The 26,791-nt window shown below is 43.0% G+C and overlaps 1 protein-coding gene across 1 annotated transcript in view; it reads right to left on the reverse strand.

Annotated features, from left to right (window-relative positions):
• SND1 (staphylococcal nuclease and tudor domain containing 1) overlaps window positions 1–26,791 on the reverse strand; it is a 439,366-nt gene that overhangs the window by 411,303 nt on the left and 1,272 nt on the right. Inside the window, exon 2 of the mRNA XM_006090488.3 lies at window positions 668–817. Within this exon, the coding sequence (XP_006090550.1) occupies window positions 668–817 (150 nt within the window). The remainder of the gene's footprint in view (window positions 1–667; window positions 818–26,791) is intronic.

Here is a 26,791-nt window from a genome sequence, read left to right on the forward strand (position 1 = left end):
GAAGTTTCTCAAATCACCATAACACAATGGTTCCTGACTAGTATTGAGCCACAGTTGCTTTGAGAAACTGATAAAAGCTCCCTTCCTTAAAAATTCATGTTTACACAAAATTTTGCAAACTTCATAGAGTTCCAATGCCTTTATGGATCCCAGATTAAGAATCTGTAATAAAGCACAGGTCTAGTGTTTATAGTATGCTACCATTAGAAAAATGAGAGTACTTGCACAGGCAATAAATTTCCCTGGAAGAAGACACAAAATACTAGTAACGTCAATAGTCCTTAGGGAGAAGAACTTGATTTTTCACTGAATACCCTTCTAAATTTTGAATGTGAGTGGAGAATTCAAACATAAATTAATAAAAGAGCTCTGCCAAAACCAACGCCAACCTCAAATGGCCGAGACTACTTAGGAAATGTTCTAATCTATTCCAAGAGATAGAGGGGGGAAACAGACAAACCTGAAAAGGGAAAAGGTCCCTCAAGGGCAATGAATGTATACAAACCAAACCGATGCAAGACACTGTGGGTATGTCCAGGGTCATCATTCCTGTGATATAAAAACAATCAAAATATACAGAAAAGAAAGTGCAGATCAACCTTCCATCAGTCAAGACTGGGCTACCCTCTGGGTCCACAGCCTCAGGGAGGCCTCAGGAAGAACCTACCTCATCAGGCGTATCTTTTGCATCTGGTTGTGCTGCAGCCGCCCGGCGGGCAAGGTTTCCAGCTCGAATGTTGCTAAGGTTGATCTGTCTCTCAGGAGGAGGCCCACCACGAGGCTGCCCTCGGACAATGATGGCACACCCTGACAGGACCTGAAGGTGAGGAGGAAAATAAAAGAAAATGAGTGATCTGGAGGCAACAGCACCATAATATAGACTGTTCAGTACTGTACCCGCAACATGTAGAACAGTATTTGACACCTTGAAGGCACTTAAGTATTTGTTGAGTAAATGAATGAGATTATTATTTTTTCACTCTTCACCTGATTTGAGAGAGAGAGAGAGAAACATTAATTTGAGAGAGAAACATCAATTTCAGAGAGAAACATTGATTGGTGCCTCTCGTATGCACCCTGACCAGGGATCAAACACACAACGTAGGTATGTGCCCTCATGGGAATCAAACCCACAGCCTGTGGGATGACGCTCCAACCAACTAAGCCATTTGGCGAGGCCGAACAAGATTATTTTTAATTTTATAAGAGAAACACCCACTCTGAAATAATCTCACCCAGAAATACAAATAGGAATTTCAGGAACCAAGAAGACTAAACAAATTAGTCTTTGTAACAAATGCTACAAAAGTCATAAAACAGACTGATTAGGGTGAAGAGGTAAGTCAGACGGAGGTTAATGACCTTTATAATGTAATCCCTGCAAGCACCACCACCTGTGTTCTTTTCAACTACGTATTAGGAAGTTAATGTCTCCATCCATACATTCCATTCCAGCGCAGAAGACATGGAAAGCCCACAAAAAGGCAAACTGGAGGAAGAAGCCCCTACACACCATCAGAAGAAGCTGAGTAAGAGCAGTGCAACCAGAGCCCAGTGCTCACACTTCCATTGGTCACAGCGCTCAGAGTCTAGGCTACGAGAGAAAAAATACAGAAGTGATCTAGAAAGCCCATGTTCTAGGTGATTGAAGCAGAAAAATCTAAGAAGCACCTTAAGGCTCCTAAGCACAGCAGCTCCTTTTATCTCTTTAATCAAAGACACCAGGCATAGAATCCCCTTGCAACTGTGAAAAGAGCTCTTAAACTCACTGGTATTTAACTTTTAAACATTTGCAGGGGAGAAGAAAGGAGGATTTCAAGTGGGAGAAGAGAAGAAAAGGAGTAAAGAAAAAATGACATTACCCAACTATTCAAGTTGTCTTTGCTCAGTGAGACATGACTTAATGAACAGTTGGGCTCAAGCACTGGCTTCACTAGATCTGAAAGACCCTCATTTCCAAGCTTCAAAACCAGAAGAGCTGCTGACAAGTTCATAGATACAGGATTGTGGAGTTCTGCCAACGTGGCGTTCTTACTAAAGGAACAGTCCTTGGAAAAGGAAGTTGAATCAAAGGAAGAAGGGAAGGAGTACGAAGGGCAGCCTCTCCTATACACATCTGCTTAGCTGACAATTCCCCTTCACCTCTCCACCTTAACTCACACTTTAAGTTATAAAATATTAATATAAATACGAAAGTACACTGAAACATAAATGTACATGTTAAATAATAAGGTATGCCCTGACTGGTTTGGCTCAGTGGATAGAGCATCGACCTATGGACTGAAGGGTCCCAGGTTCGATTCCGGCCAAGGGCACATACCTTGGTTGCGGGCACATCCCCAGTTGGGGGTGTGCAGGAGGCAACTGACTGGTGTTTCTCTCTCATCAATGTTTCTAACTCTCTATCCCTCTCCCTTCCTCTCTGTAAAAAATCAATAAAATATATTAAAAATAATAATAATAAGATAAACAAATAACTGAGTAACCACCACCCAAGAACGAGAACATTGCCAGAATCTTGGATCCTCTCCATGTCCCTCTCTACTTTAGCCCCTTCCTTCTCCCAATTACCATTATCCTGGCCATTGTGATAATCCCTCCCTTGCTCTGCTGTACTAGTACAGTTTTGCCATCTAAGTACATATCACTAAGCAATGTGGTTTCATTTTGCCTGTTTCTGAACTCCATATAAATTGAGTCTACTGCATGTACCCATCAGTAACTTGCTTCTCTTGCTCATTGTTTTTTCTGGGGGGGGGGGGGGGGGGGTTGTAAAACTAATTCATAATCATGTGAAACACTAATTTATTTACTTTCACAGCTGTATAGTATTTATTCCATTGTATAACTTTACCACAATTCATTTATCCATTCTACTACTTTTTATAGAAATTCTGTCCAACAAATACACATATTCAAACTTCTTAAAAAATCGTATTCTAATCAATGTCTAAATATCCCCAATACCTTTAGCACACAGACCCTGGTCTTAATGGCTCCTCCCTAGATTATTGAAGCTACACCATGACACACACAATAAAGACTGTCTCCTTACAGTTATAAGTTCTTCCCTGGCTTCCCAAAGCAAAGCCAGGGAAGAACATGTCTACTAAGGCAGAGGCTACTTCATGTTCTTGAAATGAGAAGGACCAAAGAAAAGAAAAAGAGAATTGCTCTTTTATAGTTAATTCATTTATAGTTATTCCTCATAAGTGGCAGGAACAAGAAGAGCACATGCTAGAATACCTACACTTGAAATCATTCATGCCAAAATTTCAAACAGGAGGAGAGCCCAGCTACACACAGCAGAAAAATCAGAGCATCTGTCTCCAATGCCTGCTCTCAGTTTTAGTCAAGTTTTCACAAAAAGTAATAAAGCACTCCCCAGAGCCAGTACCTCTTGGTAAGCCCAGTTAACAGCTAAGGCCCATTTACAAGAAAACTCACCTTGGCTAATCAAGTAAACTCTGATAAATGAGCACTAACCAGGCTAGGATACAGTCCTTATTTCTCAAGTCTGACAAAGGTCACTGAAAAGCTCAAGAACAGAATGAATGATGAGAAGAGTCCCTCCTTTCCCCTAAATATATCAGAAAGGTATTACCTCTAATGCCTCTACCTAGTACACTAGGTTCCTGGGGAACAATGGGTCTATAACTATTATCCTGGTCCCATTAAGGCCTTTGGCAGACAGCTTGTGCATAGGAATTTTGCAAAGCTTCCTTTGTATAACCTCCACTCTCCAGGAATGTTATTCTAAAAACTGCTATCAGAACCTTTTATACTACTCCAAATAATGCCATTCAGACAATAGTCAATGCTTGAATTAATACTGCAGAGAGATGACTTTTATTTTAGAGGCTGCTCTACAACTTTTATACTAATCCTATCAATCCTATATAATAAAGAGGTAATATGCAAATTAACCCTCACAGCCTCACAAGATGGCTGCCTACAACCAGGCCAGCAGGGGGGTTAGTGAGGGACGACCAAACGACTGAACAGCAGGCTGCGTGGAGCAACCAGGCTGGTGGGGGGCAGGCAGTTGGGGGCAACCAGGCCGGCGGGGAGGGGAGCAGTTAGGGGAGACCAAGCCGGCAGAGGGGGGCAGTTGGGGGCAACCAGACTGGCAGGAGGGGAGGGGGGTTAGGGGCAACCAGGCCTGCAGGGGGGGCAGTAAGGGGTGACCAGGATGGTGGGGGCGGGGTCAGTAAGGGGTAACCATGCCAGCGGGGGGGGGGGAGGAGTTGGGGGCGACCTGGCCGGCAGCAGGGGGCAGTTCAGGGCAACCAGGCTGGTAGGGGGAGCACTTAGAGGCAATCAGGCCAGCACACAGAGGCAGTGAGTGACGATCAGGCAGGCAGGCAGGTGAGCGATTAGGAGCCAGAGGTCCAGGATTATGAGAGAGATGTCTGACTGCTGGTTTAGGCCCAATCCCCGGGATCAGGCCTAAACCAGCAGTCAGACATCCCCCAAGGGGTCCTGGATTGGAGAGGGTGCAGGCTAGGCTGAGAGGACCCCCCACCCGTGCACAAATTTCATGCACTGGTCCTCTAGTATAATAAAAAGAGGTAATATGCAAATTAACCCTCACAATGTCACAAGATGGCTGCTCCACAGCAGAGTCAGGGTTCCCGTAATGAGCGATCAGCAGGGACCTGAGGCTGCGCCCCCCGCCCAGTGGGGCTAGATGGGGCCCTGAAGCTGCACTTCCCACCCGGCGGGACTTGACGGGGGGACCTGAGGCTGCGCCTCCCACGCGGCGGGGCTTGATGGGGTGAGGCCAGCCGGGTCTGGATCTCACCCAATGGGGGTGGGCCCGGCTGGGTCTGGATCTCACATGATTTCAAGGCACATGCAGGTGGGCGGGAACTTGACTCTGGGTCCCACAGCATGCCCCAGACTCTGACAGGAGGAAGATTTTCATATACATTTTACTAATTTTCTTTCATCTGACATTTCTATTATAGAGAAAGGGCAAATAGCCATATTAAAATATTTCCTCTAATTAATTCACTTTTAATGTGCACGAATTTCGTGCACCGGGCCACTAGTGTATATATAATATCAAGCAGCAGTCAACAATTCAACTTCCTATGCCACAAGAATACTCATATGGCAGACGCTGCTATTCCTATGCCCCCAGGAGAAAAGAACTGACTCGTGTACATCTGTCCTCTGTAACTCTCTCCCCTCTTTTGACCATAGCCTTGGCAGAGAGGCAGGAAGAAACTCTCTCTGCAGACCATCACAGAAGGAAGAGAGACAGGTCTATAGGGAAGAACTAGTCTCCTTCCTAGTATTTATAGGAACCAAAGTAGCAGAAAGGAGGTCTGGTTTGTTTGGAACTATCTCCATTTCATCTTCCATGTACTGTTAAACTCCCTCCACTTGCCTCACTGGTCAACAGTCTTCACTCAAGTTCTTCCTCAATAAAAATACTTCAATGACCTTCTCTTACCTAAGGTTCTCCACCAAATAAAGCCAAGGAGAAATAGCTTCTAGGGGGAAAATAATACTTAAAATGTCTTGAAGTAAAATATGAAAAAGAACCAGGATCTATATACCAAACAATTTTTGTCTCATGTGACATCAAAACGAGTCATTTTTCCTCTGTGAAAGATCTGACATCTAAGTTGATTATTTTCATAGCTTTTGTCATTGACTGATTAATTTATCCTTTATTAACTCAATAGAAATGTATGAATTCCTACTATGTGGCAAATGGTTCACTTCAGTGAAATAAAACAGACAAAAATGTCTATTCCTGGAAAGCTGACATTCTACTGGGGGAAGATAGACAAACAATAAACATAAGTAAAATATATCGTTTATCGAAATTTTAATTTCAGAGAAATATTAAGATTGAGAGGAAACTGTCATGGGTAATTGTTCTGCCAAAGCTATACTGATTCATGTTGCAAACTTTCATGGATGCGGTAATTATCCTTAATTGCTAATTTATAAGGCATAGAAAGCAAGTCATATGGTAACTGCTTTATCATATTACATTAATAAAGTGACATTCTAGAAAAATGATCTTGGTCCTACCTGACACATTAGGAGGTTTGTGAAAATAGCTGTCACAATGAGTCAGTTTGATTGAGGTTATGGATTAGACATTTCTCAGCTCTGCCAAGAAAGATTGCAGAGGGACTCAGCGTGATTCAGAGGAACTGGCTTCAGGGCACACATTGGATGGTGACAAAGGCTGGAATAACCCAGCTGAGAAGGAAAATGGAGACTCAAACTGTTCAAACCCACTTACAGGTTTACTAGGAGATTTACACTTCATGGGTAGCCACTAAAATGTTGCTCAGCAACAGGAACACCACAATAGATCTTCATTAGATCCTGATAAACTATTTGGTGCATTTAACTCTTAAACCTCCAGACCACAGACACCAGAAAATAGAATAATTCTTAAAAACCTAACCACACTATACTTAGGGCAAAGAAGGCAATGGTACAGAAATCCTTACGCATGTCAATGAAGCCAGTATTTTTTTCACAGCCCAAAGCAAAAATCATCTTGGTCAGAGAACGGAATCCAATAGCGGAGAGCATCTCACTAGCTCTACAAGGACTGGCTTAACAGGTCTACCAACATGTTAAGATATAATAGTTCTTATGTCAACCTGTTAAGATATAACAGGTATACCTTAGCAATATTTGCCAATATGAAGAATAATGACAGCTATCTAATGAATACTAAAATGTTACCCAAAAACAGGCCCAAAATAAACCCACACATTTATAGTCAGTTAAATTTCAACAAGGGTGCCAAGATAATTTAATGGGGCAAGAATCCTTTCAACAAAAATTGAAAACTGGGTATCCATGTGCAAAATAATGATGTTAACTTTTGTGAGGTAGAGGTTTTGCTCAGAAAGTGAAACAAAGAGTTACCATATCACCCAGCAATTACCATAATTATAACCAATAAGATGTAAGAAACCTAAATGTAAGAGTTAAATGATAAAACTCTTAGAAGAAAACGAAAGTGTAAATCTTCATGGCCTTGGATTAGGCAATAATTTCTTAGATATGATATCACCTGAAAAAGCACAAGAAACCCAAAAAAAAAAAAAAGATAAATTGAACTTCATCAAAATTAAAAACATTGTGCTTGTTTAAGAAAATGAAAAGAAAAACATGTATTGGATAAAAGTCTAGAACCTAGAATAAAGAACTACCATAACCCAACAATAAAGGCAACCCAATTAAAAATGGACAAAGGATTTGAAAAGACACGTAACCAAAGAAGATATACAAATGGCCAATAGCACATGAAAAAATGCTCAACATCATTAGTCATGAGGGAAATGCAAATCAAAACCACTATGACATCACTTCACAGCAATTACCATAACTATAATCAATAAGACAGACAATAACAAGTATTGGCAAGAATGTGGAGAAATCCGAAGCTGCATAGATTGTTGATGATGCAGTCACTACGTAGAACAGTCTGGCAGCCCCTCAAAAGTTAAGCAATGAGTTACCATATCACCCAGCAAGTCCATATATACCTAAGAAAAATAAAACATGTCCCACAAAAACTTGTATAAAATATTTATTGCAATACTGTTCATAATAGCCAAAAGGAGTGGAAACAACCCAGATGTCCAACTTATGAACAGAGAAATAAAATGTGGTTTACCCATAATATGTTATTATTCAGAAATTAAAAAGGAATGAAGTCTTGCCTGGCCGACGTGGCTCGATGGTTGAATGTCGACCTATGAACCCAGAGGTTGTGGTTCAATTCCCAGTCAGGGCACATGCCCTGGTTGCAGGCTCGGTCCCTAGTGGGGTGCATGCAGGAGGCAGCCTATCAATGATTCTCTCACATCACTGATGTGTCTCTCTCCCTCTCCCTTCCTACCTGAAATCAATAAAAATAAAAAAATAAAAAGAAATGAAGTCCTGATTGATGCTACAACATGGACGAATCTTGAAAACATTATGCTAAGTGAAAGAAGCCAAACAGAAAAGGCCACATATTGAATGACTCCACTTATATGAAATGTCTAGAATAGGCAAATCTATAGAGACAGAAAGTAGATTAGTGGTTCCCAAAGGCTGAAGGGAGGGAAAAACAGGAAGTAACTGTTAATGGGTACAGGTTTTCTTTTTCTTTTGCCTTATCAATGAAAATGTTGTGGAATTAGACAGTGGTGCCAGTTGTGTGAATACAGTAAAAACCACTGAACTGTATGTATACTTTAAGAAGGTGAATTTTATGGTATGTGTATTTATTTCAATGTTTAAAAAATTTAAGGTCCAATATAGAAGTATAAAAGCATGGGGACATAAAAATGTATATCAATTCTACAGAGGATTTCCATATCTTTTAGGAGCATTAGATGTTAGCTGAACAACACTAACATTTTTTTAAAGGCAGCCCTGTCCTGGACAGTGTGCTCAGTGGTTAGAGCATCTGCCTACACACTGAAGGGTTGGATTTCCAGTCAAAGGCATGTACCTGGGTTACAGTTTGATCCTGGGCCAGGGTCAGGGGTGTGTGCAGGAAGCAACCAATCAATGTGTCTCTCTCGCACTGATGTTTCTCTCCCTCCCTCCCTTCCACTCACTCTAAAAATCAATGGAAAAAATATCCTTGGGTGAGGACTAACAAAAAATAAAATAAAAATAAAAAGGCAACTGACTCAGAACCTAAAGTCAGACATGGTGATTCACTACAAAATGGAAGGCTACTATAAACTTTCAAGTCCTCTAGAGATAACAAGATAGAAGTCACAGGGAGGAAGCAAAACTACAGTGAAATCTACAAAGCTCTTAAAAGGTGAAACTGACTAAAAACAATGCAAGCTTTCTGCAAACAATACAGCAAGTACAATGAAGTCCTTTCCCTATGTGACACAGAAAGGAGAACCAGAAAATTGGGCTGAAAGGTCCAGAGTGCCCTCAGGGAGCCCACAACTGCCACAACCCAAAGGCTGCAGGTGTAAGGGCTGCCAGACAAAGCAGCAAGCCAGGGAGGACTCTTCCCTGGAAAAGGCATTTTCTCCACCTAAAAATACCATCAGAGGATAAAGAAGGCATTGTTGAGGCTAAGAACAATTCATTACATGCACTTTAATGAAGCAGAAAAATTCTAAAGAAACAGAATTAAAGCAAGAATAACTAAAAAGAAACTAAATTAGAGAAAGTCTATCAGGAAAAAGCTTCCTATCAGCCACAGCTATTGCCTCCACAGGAAGAATCATCTCTTGAAAATTAAAAAGTCATTTAGACCAAGAGCAAGCAGTCCCAAAAGAACATAAGCTGTGTGGTCTGGGAGGTCTTTCCCAGGATACTTGCCAACACAGCCAGCTTCTTCGGCCAGCTCTTCTTTCTTTTTCTGGCAAGAGCAAGAAGCAAACCTAGATTAAGAGAGCCCGGCATTCACATAATGAACTAGAAGCCCATGGCCTCGTGGCGTGCCATTTCACTCGCTCTGGGTGAACTAGCACATTCAGCAGAGACAAGCTTAAGTGGCTGCTCCCAGGCCAGCTACACCACAAGTTGGGCCTCAGTTTGGAAATAAGGGAGTTTAAATCTCAGGAAGACTATGAAGATCTACAGAGAAAGGACAAATGCAGAGAGCATCTAATCTGAGCCCTTTGATTTTACAGATGGAAAAGCAAACAAGACAGGTAAAGTGACTTTTGCTTAAAATAAAGTATTGATGGCAGAGCAAGGACTAGAGCTGAAATCCCCCAATCCTAATGTCCCACCAGCCCAGTGATGGCAAACCTATGACACGTGTGTCAGAGGTGACACGCGAACTCATTTTTTTGGTTGATTTTTCTTTGTTAAATGGCATTTAAAAGTATCAAAAATATAAGTCTTTGTTTTACTATGTTGGCAAATATCAAAAAATCAAAAAATTTCTATATGTGACATGGCACCAGAGTTAAGTTAGGGTTTTTCAAAATGCTGACACGCCGAGCTCAAAAGGTTCGCCATCACTGCACTAGCCACATGTAGAAACAAGCATTTGGGGAGCTGTCTGGTAGAACGGTATCTGAGAATACCTGCTGATTATAGGTTTTTCCCAATTAAAATCTCCATTTCTATGTGCCAGCAGAGCAGATGTCAGAGACTAAAACACTAAGCAAGTGAAGCTTCCATGAGCTGGTTGCCCCAAATCAAACCAACATTTATTAAACACTACCATATGCAAGGCATAATGATTTGCTGTTTGGGGTTGTTGCCAAAAATAAAAATGCCCCTTGGTATTCAAGACTATAATACAACAGAATTTCCTTCTTCTGTTAAGGAAATCCAAGAAAAAAGTATTCCTGGTGACAAGCAGACTTTTCCTCCTCCCTTTAGGGGCAAATGGAGGTGAAGCAGGGGTGGCCAAGGCAGGTTGGAAAGCCTGAGATTAAGTTGCAGGGGCTACTCAGTCGGTTCTGTATGTCCAGACCCTCTCCCCCTAAACTCTAACACCTCCTCCCCAATTCCAATGCTCAGAGGAAGGAGAGAAGCTCAGCCCCAATTCCTGACCCAGGGAGGGGGAGAAAGCAGCTATTCCTACCTACAATGGCTGTAGCTGCTGCCATCTCTTATCTCTCCTCCTCATAGCACTGCCATCACTGTGCCCTGAGCAAAATGTACACTGTACAAAAATCAAATCATAACCCAATGATAAAAAGGGGGTAGGAGGTGGGGGAGGGTGGGCGGGTGGGAAGAGATCACCCAAAGAACTTGTATGCATATATGCATACCCATAGACACAGACAATGGGGTGGTGAAGGCCTGAGGTGGGGGTGGGGATGGGCTAGAAGAGATCAATGGGGAGAAAAGGGGGTATATATAATACTTTCAACAATAAAAATTTAATTTTTAAAAAGGGGGGTAGGATAGGAGGCTTGGGTACCAGATACAGCTAAATGAAAGTATACCGGCCCTGTGGCTCAGTGGTTGAACGTCGACCCATGAACCAGGAGGTCACGGTGCTGATTCCCAATCAGGGCACATATCCAGGTTGCAAGACTCAATCCCCAGTAGGGAGCTTGTGAGGCAGGATCCATGATTCTCTCTCATCATTGATGTTTCTATCTCTCTTTCTCTCTTTCCTCTCTCTGAAATCAATTTTTTAAAAAAATAAAAACACACATATATTTTAAAAAAGGATACCTGAAATATCCCAGAGAAATGAAGATTTGTGGCATTCACTATTTCTCAAATTTGCTTCTGTAAAGTCATGCACATATTTTTAGAACCTACAGCAATACAAAAACTAAATTATTAAGCATAATACTCAATACTATTTAGAGTGGATCATCTCTAAAGAATATCTAATACATTTATTTTGGTTTATATGCAGAACTGACTGTAGAACTTAAAGTAATTCAAATTCTATGCTACCCATGAAAAGCATTAAATTTCTGGTTTTATTTTCCAAGCCTGTTTGGAAACTCTTCCTATTTGAAATGTTGACAGTCAATTTTAGATGTCAAAATAAAGAAGTACAAATCACAAATTTACCATAAACATTTCAGAGTCCTTTATTGCTAAATTAAGGCACCATCCCAGAATCTCATCATTAAAAGCCGAGGGAGACAGTCATAAAGGAGAAATTGCCAAACAAGTCATTCCTTCCCCACTCTATGCTGGTGCCCCAGCGCACCCTCCTTCAGAACTTTACACCTCCTCAAGAAGTTAAACAAAAGGCTATTTGGCCTGGACCGTGCTGTGTTATCTTCACTGCTTATTCTTCTCTACATTGGCTTTCAGAGTCTCCTGCTGATTATCAAAGAAATACATTTTCTTCTGAATCAAGGGTAGTAGAGAAACTTTCATTCAGAGCCCATACAGGACCTCTTAAGAATTTAATGGAACCAAGCAGTCTGGCTAGCAGCCCTACACTGCGTGCTAGGTAGGAAAGTTATTCTTCTAGAGCTAGGCTCACAATGACTAACAAGGGCAGGGCAGGGTTAAAAGCGAGCTGGGCCTGTGCCCCACAGAGAGGCTGCGGGAGGTCTCAGGAGATTCTACAGCTCTCACTGGAGAGGAGTTTAACAAGATAACTGGGCTTTTAAGTAATAGAGGCGGCCTCCAGGCCTCCGGGCTGTGAAAGGGCTCACCTGCCAAGAGTAATAACACAAGCAATTACCGCACACAGAATAATAGAGCTCAGCCAGATTCAGGGACCCAGGTCCCAGTTTCCTCTCCCTTAAGACAGTGGAGAGGGAGGAACAGACCACACCACTTTCATGAAGACCCACGAGTCCTGTTAGGTAAGCAGATAAATTATACTTGGCATAATGATCCACTGTTCGGGGTTGTTGCCAGAAATAAAAATGCCCCTTGGTATTCAAAGCTATAATACAAAGGAATTTCCCTCCTGGAACAGAATTCATAAGGTTTAAAAGTTCACTACATCACGTTAGTGTATTTCAAAGACTAGAAACAGAAACTCAGAAGCCTTATTTATTGTTCCTTTCTCTCCTCCAAACTTCCAGGACCTCAGTCACTTCGGGCAAGCTGCCTTCACCCTGCACATGGAATACAAATCTGCTTTTAGGAACATCTGAGTATTCCCACCTGTACTTACCCATTTCTCCTAACTTTTATCTCACCCATTTTATTCCTTTACCTCTATCAACTCCTGTCACTTTCACCATCTACCCAGAAAAGATTTTTAAGACCAAAAACAGATCTTGTATGCATATAATTTATCCAACCCATTCTCCAAGAAAACTAAGTATTTAAATTTTCAAGTCCCCCTTTTCACCATAAAACAAAGCTACTTGCCTCATGTGAACAGCTTTATCCAGAATCAAGTGTATAGCCTGGGGTCTCAAGCCTAGGCTGCCTACTCTCCATAAAATGCTTTCTTCTCAGCCACAAGTCCCTCCTCCTCCAAGTCATCTTACAAGCTAGGCTTACAGAACCATCCACCTTCTGTTTATGTTGGTCTGTGAACTGTGCCACCCCACACTCGTTTTCCTAGACTTAACTGTTCTTACTAAGCCCACTAATATACCATATATTTTATCACTCAAATCAGGACCCTTTGAGAGTGAAAAGGGGTATCCTATATTATTAAAAGGGCTTTTAAGTAATATACCGTATATGCAAATTGGTAATATGCAAATCGACCATCACTCCAACACACAAGATGGCCGCCCCCATGTGGACACAAGATGGCCTGCAGGGGAGGGCAGCTGTGGGCAATAAGGCCAGCAGGGGAGGGCACTTGGGGGTGACCAGGCCAGCAAGGGAGGGCAGTTGGGGTGACCGGGCCAGCAGGGGAGGGAACTTAGGGGTGATCAGGCCAGCAGGGGAGGGCAGTTGGGGGTGACCAGGCCTGCAGGGGAGGGCAGTTACGGGGTGATCAGGCTGGCAGGCAGAAACGTTAGGGGCAATCAGGCAGGCAGGTAGACAAGCGGTTGGAAGCCAGCAGTCCTGGATTGTGAGAGGGATGTCCGACTGCCTGCAGGGGAGGGCAGTTACGGGGTGATCAGGCTGGCAGGCAGAAACGGTTAGGGGCAATCAGGCAGGCAGGTAGACAAGCGGTTGGGAGCCAGCAGTCCTGGATTGTGAGAGGGATGTCCGACTGCCTAAACGGGCAGTCAGACGTCCCTCAAGGGGTCCCAGATTGGAGAGGGTGCAGGCTGAGCTGAAGGACACACACCACCACCCCTACACAAATTTTGTGCACCGGGTCTCTAGTTACTGATAATTATGCCAAGACAACAGGTGTAAACCGAAACATCCCTGGGCAGACTGGGATGTAAGTCACCTGCCCTTACAAAGGTTTCAAGGCCAGGTAAGGGGCTATGGCTGTTCTTCCCTGTGGTTTTGGGGAACTGGCAAAGAGGACCAGAAAACCCAAAGAAATCTGGATTACCCAGTCCCCCTTAGGGCAAAAAAAATAAAAAATGTTTTACATTATAGTGAAAATTTTGTTCTAAATGTATCAACTTCAAGTTTTGATAAGTGTTTTTTGGGGATATTGAGGGTGGGTGGAGGCAGTAATATAAGAGTGTTGGAGGAGGGAGATGAAATGCAAACTGAACCTAAAGTACCAGAGGCTAGAGCAGCTGTGGGCAAACTACGGCCCGCGGGCCGAATCCGCCCGTTTGAAATGAATAAAACTAAAAAAAAAAAAAAAGACCGTACCCTTTTATGTAATGATGTTTACTTTGAATTTATATTAGTTCACACAAACACTCCATCGATGCTTTTGTTCCGGCCCTCCGGTCCAGTTTAAGAACCCATTGTGGCCCTTGAGTCAAAAAGTTTGCCCACCCCTGGGCTAGAGGGTTGCTGGGAGGATGGGGGCAGGAGCCAAAGGAAGCCAGAACTTTGCCTGCTATATTTTTGCCTAACTAGCCACACCTGTGCCAATGAATAACAACTATTACTCCCACAATTGCCCTTTTTCCCACATTACTTGGATTTGTTTCATCGCTCCTAAAGGGCAGTACAATGGATGATGCCTCTGAAGTTCAGAAGAGTTCCCCACCTGCCAGTGCACAGGGTTCTGCTGTGCCAATGGTTCCCCGACTCAAGTTTCAGACAAGTCAGGTTGCCCCCACCCCTCAAAAATAGGGACTGACATCTTATCCACTTTTTATTTTGCCAAGGACATTAAGTGAAGCAAGTGCCATCACACTGTTTATAAAATAAAGGACACCCTAGCCGGTTTGGCTCACTGGATAGAGCATCGGCCTGCGGACTGAAGAGTCCCAGGTTAGAATCAGGTCAAGGGTACATGCCCGGGTTGCAGGCTCAATCCCCAGTAGGAGGCGTGCAGGAGGCAGCCGATCAATGTTCTCTCTTATCATTGATGTTTCTATCTCCCTCTCCCTCTCCCTTCCTCTCTGAAATCAATAAAAAATATTTTTTTTAAAAAAGAAAAGAAAGGACATTTTAGACCCCCCACAATAGTAAAAATATAACCTCAAACTGAACAACTTTAAACTCACAAAACTTAACAGGTGTCCTTATATCAGCGGTTCTCAACCTGTGGGTCTCTACCCCTTCACAGGGGTCGCCTAAGACCATCAGAAAACACATATATAATTACATATTGTTTTTGTGATTAATCACTATGCTTTAATTATGTTCAATTTGTAACAATGAAATTGGGGGTCACCAGACATGAGGAACTGTATCAAAGGGTCGCGACATGAGGAAGGTTGAGAACCACTGCCTTATATGCTAACATAAAAATACATCGTGAAAAACCAAAAACATACATCAACAGAAAAGACTGCATGAGTAAGTGCACCCAAACTATGGGCTACTTCTCAATCTTAAAGAATGAGATGGACCTATAATTATAATTGTCAGTCATGACAAATAATTTAAAAAGAAAACTCCAGGACACATACAGTATGACCCCATTTTGTTTCTTAAAAAAAAAAAAAAAGCAGGGGTGTACTAGTATACATCTGCATGAAAGAAGGTTTAGAAGCACATTTACTTAGGGGAATGAGAATGAATGATAGAGCAATGAGGGGTAAAAAGGGCACAGGGAGAGATTTTTGTATTTCACTTTACATCTATACTGTTTAAAATATTAAGTCCAAATTTTAAGTATCAGGCGTGCTCTCCCTCCTGGGAGCATGCCTGTGCCTTTCCCTTCACCCACTTCTTCCCCCACAGGCGTGCACCTCCTAAACTCTAAAGCAGCGGTTCTCAACCTGTGGGTCACGACCCCTTTGGCGGTCGAACAACCCTTCCACAGGGGTCGCCTAAGACCATCCTGCATATCAGATATTTACATGACGATTCATAACAGTAGCAACATTACAGTTATGAAGTAGCAACAAAAACAATTTTATGGTTGGGTCACAACATGAGGAACTGTATTTAAAGGGCCAGAGGGTTGAGAACCACTGCTCTAAAGGTTCCACACGACTTGCAAGTAGGGAAGCAATGGACGTGGGCAGCTCATCCCAGGCTAACCCCCTGGACATGCCCCCCAGGCCCCCTTTTCTCCGATTTCTAAGTGAGCCAAAGCAGCCCAGCCTAGGCTCTCTCCTGTCGCTTCTTCTGCCCTAAGTCCTTCCTTGTCTCGCTGTCCCCAGCTTTAATAAACATATTCTCAAAATAAATAAATAAGTAATTTTAATTAAAATATAAATAACCATTAAATTACTAATTTTGGATGGTATTCACCTGAGCATTTTGAAGGAATTCAGGGGTGAACTAGAAAACTGCTGGTCAGAATGAGGAAAGGCCACCAAGGGAACTGCAAATGTGCTCCCTAATCCAAAGACTTTGAAGACTTGCAAATTACAAGAAACTTTTATTGCCATATTAGACAAGTTAGTGGAATAAAAAGTAAAGATGAAGACCACCAAGGAGGTCATTTTAGGCTTTACTGTTGTTAAAGAATGGGGCTGATAAACAAGGAACAGAATAGATACACACTGTCAAACCACAAGGCCCAAGTGTGTGGCCTTTTCTACAAAAGCAGAGAGTGAGGAACACAGAATCTTCATGTTTGTAGATAACACTAAAGACTTCCATAGTAATAATGTGCTAAGTTATTAGTGCCAAATTATTGGAAGATCTTGGGAATCTATGCGAATAGAAAGAAAACTGGCAAATGAGTGTTAAAATGAGCGTATGTCTGGCCCTGGCTGGCATGACTCTGGTTAGAGCAGTGGTGCTCAACCTTCCTAATGCCACGACCCTTTAATACAGTTCCTCATGTTGTAACCCAACCATAAAATTATTTTCGTTGCTACTTCATAACTGTAATTTTGCTACTGTTATGAATCGTAATGTAACTATCTGATATGCAGGAAGTATTTTCATTGTTACAAATTGAACATAATTAAAGCATAGTGATTAATCACAAAAACAATATGTAATTATATGTTTTCCGATGGTCTTAGGTGACCCCTGTGAAAGGGTCGTTCCACCCCCAAAGGAGTCGCGACCCACAGGTTGAGAACCGCTGGGTTAGAGCATCAACCAGAGGTAGTGAGCTCAATTCCCAGTAAACGGCACGTACCTGGGTTGCATGTTTGATCCCGGGTCCCAGTTGGGGCGTGTGTGGGAGGCAACCAATCCAAGTGTCTCTCTCACATCAATGTTTCTCCCTCCCTCCTTTCCACTCTCTCTGAAAAGCAAGGGTAATAACATTTTTTTTAAATGAGCATACTGGTATGTCCTAAGTTAGGCATATAAAACAACTTCTCAGTTGTCAGTCATGATCCAGGAATGGATCCCAGAGTCACCATAAAAGGACCCGAAGGATATCAGCCCAATATTGAACTAGAGATTAAAAGCAATGCAAAGTGTCCAGGAACCATTAAGACAAGTGCTAAAAAGAGGAGACAACCTACTATCCTCCCCTCATATAAATTCTGGTGTATCTGCCCCAACATACACTTTTTATCATCTGTGTCCTGCCCCTTCAACTACATACAATACAGAAGTTTTAAAAGGTAAGTTGGTCTCAAATGCCAGCCCCTGGATCAATCCCAAACCAACCCTTTCAGAACCATCCAGAGTTTTTTTCAAATACAGATTCTCAGGCTACCCTGGCAGAGATTCTAATTCAATGCCTCTGAAACACCTCTAGGTGGTCCTAAAAAAATGGCTGTTTAGGACAGGGGTCCTCAAACTACGGCTCGCGGACCACATGCAAATACAAATATTGTATTTGTTCCCGTTTTGTTTTTTTACTTCAAAATAAGATATGTGCAGTGTGCATAGGAATTTGTTCATAGTTTTTTTTTAAACTATAGTCCGGCCCTCCAACGGTCTGAGGGACAGTGAACTGGCCCCCTGTTTAAAAAGTTTGAGGACCCCTGATTTAGGAAATCAATGAGTTCCTTCTTTCTCTCTAAATCTACTCCCCAAAAGGACTTAAGAACTCCTACAATAAAAAAAATAAACTCAAAAAAGAAACCATGTGAGGAACTACCAAAAATAGATTAACATGGTTGCTATACTTGCACGTTAAATGGAAGTGGAAAAGATCTGCAAAAGACCATTAGAATGATCTAAAGCAGTGGTTCTCAACCTGTGGGTCGTGACCTCTTTGGCGGTCGAACAACCCTTTCACAGGGGTCACCTAAGACCATCCTGCATATCAGATATTTACATTACGATTTATAACAGTAGCAACATTACAGTTATGAAGTAGCAACAAAAATAATTTTATGGTTGGGTCACAACATGAGGAACTGTATTTAAGGGCCAGAAGGTTGAGAACCACTGCTCTATTGTGTCCCGCACTCCCACCATACTCCCCCAATCAAGAGCAGGGCCAGTACAAACTCTCCCCATGAGCTACAGGTTCCCAGAGTAGCTCATGGGAACTACTCATCCCCACCCTTCTCAAATCAAGACCGACTGCACCAGGAGGTCAAGGTGTTCTGAAGCAGAGGTGACACTAGGTGAGTGAAACGCACTGCCACCATGTTCCTCCAGGTCTCAAACAACCACTCCCTCCCACTAGTCTTAGTCTCTATCCTAATACCACTACTGAAGTCAGAAACCGGCCTGGCTCACTTCTATCCACTCACTCCACCTGTCCATTCACTTCAGTCTGCCACACTAGAAAACTGTATTTCAACCAATTCACCTTCCCGCCCCCCTCAAAAAAAGCAAGCAAAAGAAACAGAAAACATATCTCATGCAGAATAAGCAGCAATTCAAAGTGAAGCCCACCATTAAGGTGTGAGATTTCTCAGTTTTGATTCATCATGCCTAAAAGACATGTAATACAGGGTTTCTTATTCAATCCAGACTTCTGGGACTGGAAGGAGCTTAGAGATAATTAATCCATCTGCCTCATTTAAGCAAAAAGTCAAGTCTGACAGGTGGAATCTTACCCCACATCACCAGATGGAGAACAGCAGCATCTGGACTAGAACTTGTCTCCCCTGAATCCCAGGCCAATGGTCTCTCTTCTCTGCCAGACTGCTTCCCAGGAACAGTGTTAATAAACTAGATTTATTAACCTTAAGCACAGATTCCCCAAATCTCCGCAATTCCTCCTATTACACGTGGATTTGGTGTTACAAGACCATCCCAAGCAGACTACTTCCCACTTAAAGTACCTCAAAATGTGTTAAGGCATAAAGAGAGAGAAGAGATGGTGCCTTAAGTCACTCATCATAAGCATATAAATGGAGAAAACGTGTCAAGCCCAGTTTATATAGCAGATTGAACATCTCAAAAATGATATCTGAAAATGTCATCTAAATTTCCATTAGGTTTATTTTTTCTGTAATTTCCTAATGTAAAAAAAAAGCCAACTTAATCGAAAAATAAAATTTTTAAATGCCAACTGAAACCACTGTTCTTTTTTTCCCTGAACATTAGAACTAAGTGAGAAAAACATAACATTAATGTATCATATTGAGTCTCATTGAAAATAAGTGAAATCCCACAACACTCCATCTGCATCAATTGTTCACAACCTGTGATTCTGTATAAATTTCTGCTGTTAAAACAATAAGCATATGTCAGTCTCCCAAGAAAGGGAGCAGCAACAGAGCCAGGGTGTGTATCCATCTCCCAACAAGAAATAAGAGAAAAAGCTACGTAAGCTCAGTAAGAGTTGACTCCTTTTACTTCATTCCTTGTCCCTGACAAGGCAAAGAATTTCCTACAATTTTTATGTCTTCCTTGGAGTCATAAAATAAAAACAAAGACCAGATCCCAAAGGACATCTACTGCAACACTGCTAGAACCACACCTGTAAGGTGAATAGCCAGCCCATGCTAAGAAGTGAGTGCACCACCTTCTTACCTGGATTCGAAAACCCGGCCAATTTTCTCTTTTGAAGTTACAAAAGGAAACTAAAATTTTCACTTATTTCCCAAATTCCACTCTCCAAGTAATAGAAGTATGAACACTGATAAGTTCTACGTGCTATTTAACTCTGGACCTGCTCTTGGCATTTATCTTCTCATCCAGGTCCCCTCCACTGGAGGACAGGCTTCCCCTACTATCCGAAAGTATTGTGGTCCTATGAAACCTTACGTAAGCCGAAATGAGGTCAAGTGAAGAAGCAGATACCATTAACTTACATGGAAAAATTTCTGAGTGTCCCCAGACCCAAAATTCAATATATACAATGTCTTTTTTTTTCATTCATCACAATGAAAATGCTTAATTACATCCAGTTTTACACTAAGCATAGAGCTCTCAGGCTTTTCTGATACTTTGGGACACATCTTGCTAAGGGATGCACAAAATAAATTAAGGTGAAATACAGATGCTCAAAGACACAGTTAAAGCTACGGAAGCTTGATGCTGAGACGCTGAGCGTGGTTTCTGGGGAAGGAGTCTGGCACTGCCACACTTGCTGCTCAAGGTGCACGCTGCCTCCACAAGAGCTTGCTACACAACAAATGCTGAATGCCATTCTTACTTTTCACCTTTTTTCATAAAAGCAAAAATTCTCTTTAGATTGCTTTCAGTTAGCAAAAACCACTACTAATGTAGGTCTTTCCTAAAAGCTAAGTAGCATAATACAAACTTCCAAAAAGCAGGGGATACCTGAAGTGACTTTAGGAATATGTAGGAGTGGCTAATGGGATGTCAAAAACCTTAGCCGTGCCCTATCAGTGGATAGAACATCAGCGGGGGGCTGAAGGGTCCCAGTGTCGATTGCAGTCAAGGGCACATGCCGGGTTGCAGGCTCGATCCCCAGTAGGAGGCATGCAGGAGGCAGCCAATCAATGATTCTCTCTCATTATTGATGTTTCTCTCTATCTCTCTTCCTTTCTCTCTGAAATCAATAAAAACATATTTAAAAAAAAAAACTTAGCATTGTCCCTGTAAAAAAGATGAATATGAACAAGAGCAGGTCTGTTTTTACCAGGCTGCCAGTTTACATTTATTCAGTGGATTTAATGTCAGCTGTTAAACTCATCAGAGTATCAGAACAATGACCACCTCCACTGCTTTTCTGCCTTTTATCACTATCAAACACAAATATTAATAACTGAGACTAAACCCATACCATCTAAGTGAAACATGGAACTTGGAAGAAATTTAAGAGCTACTATAAAAACACTAAAGATAATCATCAGTGACGACGCTAGGGCCTTTGCACTTGCTGTTCAGTGTGCCCGGAACACACTTCCTCTATGGTTGGTTCTTTGATGTCCATCATATTTCAGTGCAAATGATGAAAGAAGCCCTTGCTACCTAAACAAGCCACCCCTTCCCTTTTTCCCAGCCACTCTGCCCAATTCCCCTACCTGAAATCACTATTTATATTACCATGCTTATTTCTTATTTACTTGTTTATTGTCTCTGTCTCCTCCTTGAACCTTAATGGAAGGATTCGGATCTACTTTTTTTTTTTAAATATATTTTATTGGTTTTTTTACAGAGAGGAAGGGAGAGGGATAGAGAGTTAGAAACATTAATGAGAGAGAAACATTGATCAGCTGCCTCCTGCACGCCCCCTGCTGGGAATGTGCCCGCAACCAAGGTACATGCCCTTGACTGGAATCGAACCTGGGGCCCTTCAGTCTGCAGGCTGATGCTCTATCCACTGAACCAAACCGGTTAGGGCGGATCTACTTTTTTAACTCCAATATCCAGACAGAGCCTGACAGAGCAGATGATCAAAAAATATGTGTTCAAGAAAGAAAGAAAATATGATTGCTCATCAATCTATATAATTAGTTAGCACATAGCAGAAGCCACTATTAGCATAACTAGAGCCAGACAGATGCTTCCTTTTCACACATAAAATGTGACAGAAAGCCTTGAAGATGTAGTAAAAACAATCTTACTTACAATCTTGATTGAAAGTTACCATGTTACCTGCTGGGAAGTGGGCAATTTTAAGACTACAGGGAAAAGTCTTCCATCATATTCTACATACTTCTTTGCAAATGGCTCTATAAAGTATCGTTATTCAACTCCCTTGTTTGTCCCTTTGAGTAGAATAAGGGTACTTTCAGTAGCTTAGGAAAGGTTTTCTTTTTTTCTTTCACAGCCTGCATGAGGTAAGGGCACACAGGAAGGAGCAAGTTAGCACACTACTACTCTCTGTCCATACTACACTCTGGGAAGACACATACTTCTTAGTTCAGAAACCTAAGAGAACTTAGCTAAAATTATGTAAATTACTAGAGGCCCAGTGCACAACATTCGTGCACTGTGGGAGAGGGGGGGGTGTCCCTTCCCTCAGCCCGGCCTGCATCCTGGAGCAGTCTGGGACACCCTCAGGGGATGTCCGACTGCCGGCTTAGGCCCAATGGGGGAGCGGGTCTAGGCCAGTAGTCGGACATCCCCCGATAGGTCCTTAGCGCTGCTGCGCTCGCCAGCCTTGAGCCCGGCTTCTGACTGAGCAGCGCTCGCCCTGTGGGAGCGCACTGACCACCAGGGGACAGCTCCTGCATTCAGCGTCTGCCACCTGGTGGTCAGTGCACATCATAGCAACCGGTCGTTCCTCCATTCAGTTGATTTGCATATTAGCCTTTTATTATATAGACTAGAGGCCCGGTGCACAAAAATTTGTGCACTCGGGGGTTGGGGGGTCCCTCAGCCCGGCCTGTGCCCTCTCTCAGTCTGGGACCCCTCAGGGGATGACCACCTGCTGGCTTAGGCCCGCTTTAGGGGATTGGGCCTAAGATGGCAATCAGACATCCCTCTGGCAGCCCAGCAGCCCTCGGGGGATGTCCACTTGCCAGCGGGGAGCAGGCCTAAACTGCAGTCGGACATCCTTAGCGCTGCTGAGGAGGCAAGAGAGGCTCCCACCACCACTGCTGTACTGGCAGCCATCAGCCTGGCTTGTGACTGAGCAGAGCTCCTCCCATGTGAGAGCGCCCTGACCAGCAGAGGGCAGCTCCTGCATTGAGCGTCTGCCCCCTGGTGGTCAGTGTGTGTCATAGTGACCAGTCATTCCCAGTCCTTCTGCTGTTAGCGTCAGTTTGCATATTACCCTTTTACTATATAGGATAGAGGCCTGGTGCACAGGTGGGGGCCGGCTGGTTTGCCCTGAAGGGTGTCCCGGACCAGGGTGGAGGTCCCGCTTGGGTGCCTGGCCAGCCTGGATGAGGGGATGATGGCTGTTTGCAGCTGGTCACACCCCCTTCAGGTTGGGGGTCCCCAATGGGGTGCCTGGCCAGTCTGGGTGAGGGGCTGAGGGCCGTTTTCAGGCTGGCGGGTGACTGAAGCTCCCAACCTTTCCTTTTTTTCTTTTCTTTTTTTATTCTGGGATTTATTTTTTATTTTTTTTTAATATATTTTTTTATTGATTTTTTTTTTACAGAGAGGAAGGGAGAGAGATAGAGAGCCAGAAACATCGATGAGAGAGAAACATCGATCAGCCGCCTCCTGCACATCTCCCACTGGGGATGTGCCCGCAACCCAGGTACATGCCCTTGACCGGAATCAAACCCGGGACCTCTCAGTCCGCAGGCCGACGCTCTATCCACTGAGCCAAACCGGTTTCGGCAATTCTGGGATTTATTTACCTTCTATGGCTGTCACTGGAGCTGAGAGCCGGCTTTAGCTCTGAGGCTCGGCTCCAGCTCTGAGACCTCGGCTGCTGAAAGCAGGTATCTGGGCTTTGTTTAGCTTCTATAATTGAAACACTGTTGCAACTCCAGCTCTGAGGCCCGGCTGGCTGAAAGCAGGTTTCTGGGGTTTGTTTAGCTTCTATAATTGCAACATAGTTGCTTAGAGTGCAGCTCAGAGCTGGGGGGCGGCAGGCAGGGAACCTTGGCTTCCTCCATCACTGGAGCAAGCAAGCCTCCTGTTCACTTTAGCTGCCTGGCTGCCGGCCGCCATCTTGGTTGGCAGTTAATTTGCATATCGCCCTGATTAGCCTATGGGAAGCGTGTCGGAAGTACGGTTAATTACCATGTTTGTCTATTATTAGATAGGATAGGTAACATTTCCTACGGGTTGTAGGAAATTTCCTACGGAAGAAATTTCTACTAAGCTGCTCACCAAAGTCTAACTCCCGCTTTAGAACAACTTGGCAGTACAATTCCTGTTGAAGGAAAAAACTGTGGCCACCTCCTTCCTCCTTTAGGTGGACCTCTGCCACAGTCACCTAGTGAGAAACATGGTTCTTAGCATAAAGCCAAAGACTGGCGGAGGGATTTATTTCCCCTTTGGAGGCAATTAAATGAAGTAGGGTAAAATGGGGACTGCGATTTGGCACTGTCCTTCCTTTGGCCTTCCACCCATAAGCAAGATAAGATATGCTGCTTCCAAGGCCGCTTCTGATAAGCACAGGAAATTCAAGAACTGTGGCTGATTCATTCTGCTGTTGCGAAAGCAGCCATGGGCTCCAGACTGGAAAGAAGACATGCAAACATACCAAGTTAGATGGGAAAGATAGTGAAAAGACAGAGAGAAGGGCTCCATCCCCACAACAGAAAGTAACTTAGGTCAGTACAACCAGAGAACATAGCCATCTCTCTGTAGCTGCTAGGTGGTGTAACTAAATTTTATACACTAAGTATCCCAAGACTTCTCCCAACCTTATCTGTTTAGCATGTGCTGACAATATTCTGTTGTAGCTAAATACTGTCCAACAAATTATTCAAAGGAACCCAGAGTTAGACTCCTTTAGGGTTTTGAGAAAGTAGTAACTGATTTGACAGACACATTTACTTTTCCAGGTTATATTTTGTCTGCCCACACACTTGCCAGTCTCATCCCAACTCTGAAAATATAAATCCACCTTCAGTTTTTCCATCATCCTTACTGCCTTTTCAGTAACAGAACAGCTTCAAAATACTTGTGTAAACCTACTGCCCACTTCCTCCTTAAACACATCCCAGAACCAACTCTGACCCCCTTTGCTTCCACTCAAATAGCAAACACATCCTCTACCATCACCATCATTTTAAAAAACTGGTCAAATGTTAAGATTTTTTTCACTATTTGATTCCCAAGTTCTTTCTTCTTTAACCTTAAAAAGGTAACAGAGGACTGCCTGGCCAGAGTGGTTCAGTTAGTTGAGCATCGTTCTGTGCACCGATGGGTTGCCAGTTCGATTCCTGGTCAGAGAACATACTAGGGTTGTGGGTTCGATTGTCAGGGCATGTGAGGAAGGCAACCGATGATATTTATCTCTCACTCTCTCTCTCCTCCCCCCTTCCTCTCTCTAAGCATGTCCTCCGGTGAGGATTAAAAAAAAAAACGTAGCACAGGACTTACTAGGAGTACAAGGCAGAGACTGGAAATACTTGCACCTTTCATGGTCCTATAATCTATTCTTTTGACCGAAAAAAGGAAGGATTATTCCTCTTTGCTGCAGCAAACCTCAAGCCTAGATCTTTTCAGACTTTCAGCTCTGCCTGAGTCCAGACAAATCCAGAGGACTCACCTGAAAAGCATGCTCTGGTTAGTCTGTGTTCCAGTATCTGTCCCTCTCCCCAAAGGCAGAAAAGCAGTGATTACAGTTTTCCTATTCATCAAACTACTTCCTTCTCACTTTCCTCTGTCCTTTGGAGACTTCTTACAAAGCAGTTCCTAGTACCACTGGAAACGATTACTCTCCAGGAATACACAACTTTGCTTAGCAAAAGAGCTTCACATTGAGCAATTTGCCAGTGGTTGATTTTTCATTCCAGATAAGGCTCTAAGCCTGGCCCAAACTGCCTGTCCCTCAGCAACTCACCCAGCTTCCCTCCCCTAATCTCTGCCTGGAACTCACTCACCCATTCCCTGCATTTGGTCACAGAAAAACAGCAATGACTACTCAATCACTGCATTTTAAAAGCCTTTTCTCAGACTCAAACATGTCTTCCGCTTCACACTGCTATGCACATAACAAACAGAAGCACCAAATGAAGTCACTCACCACAATAGCAGCTCCCAGATAAGACAAGGATAAAACATCTAATCTTTCCCCGGCTCAATTACAGTCCGCTTCACTTTCCTGCAATTTTGCAGTCATGCATCACTGGCCCCACCCTTATAAACTCATGCCCTGAAGTCAGAAGCATCATACCACCATGTTGAAGAACATGTGCTTTGGCAGACGGGCCTGGTTCGAATCCCAGGTCTGCCTCTTACTAAAAATAAAAACTGCCTGCCCTTCAGTAAACTATCTTTTCTCTCTAAACCTCAGGTTACACATCTGTAATATGTATCAAATAATCCTACCTACTTTATAACAAGTGATTGTTGATAGTCAATATCCATGGGGGTAATCTGTGAGCAAGCATAGGGACCTCATAGACTCCAGATGCCCTGGAAGCTTCCAGAATTGGCAGAAGCAAAAATATGTTCGGCCTCATTCCACTCCCACCCCACAAATGAGAGGGTCCTTAGCAAAGGAAAAAACTCAGAGATCCATTCAGTGTTGCCAATCCCACCACCAGACCATCAGGCCATGCTTTGCTTCTATGCTAAAGGTAAAGATCAGTGCAAATGAAAAAGCTAACGAAAGAGGAGCCTCTTCCTGGGTCAGGTCAATATTCCAACAAAGGGAAAATATGTGCACCCTGGAAAGTCTCTTCTCATTCAGTTTCTGGTAAATTCTGACTCTCCATTTATGTACAAATAAAGGGGGAAAACAATACTGAAAAACCCTACGGATCTCAACTGGTGGCAGAATATTATCTAAGAAACGAATACATGAGAATTAGGGGGGAAAGGGAAATCTTGAAATCTAATTTACACACACACAAGCTGAACGAGCATTTTAATTCTTGTGAAAGATCATTAAGCCAAGAAAATAGGATGTTCTTTTCAACTTTTCTACCACAGCCAAAAACCTGTGGGAGCTTTGGGGGGAAAAAGTGTCATAAAGGGATATTATTTTTTGCTGCTCCCAAATGGAAAAGTCCGAAATTTAATCTGGAAA

Source organism: Myotis lucifugus, unplaced genomic scaffold, assembly GCF_000147115.1.
Source record: "Myotis lucifugus unplaced genomic scaffold, Myoluc2.0 scaffold_73, whole genome shotgun sequence".
Taxonomy (NCBI): Eukaryota; Metazoa; Chordata; class Mammalia; order Chiroptera; family Vespertilionidae; genus Myotis; species Myotis lucifugus.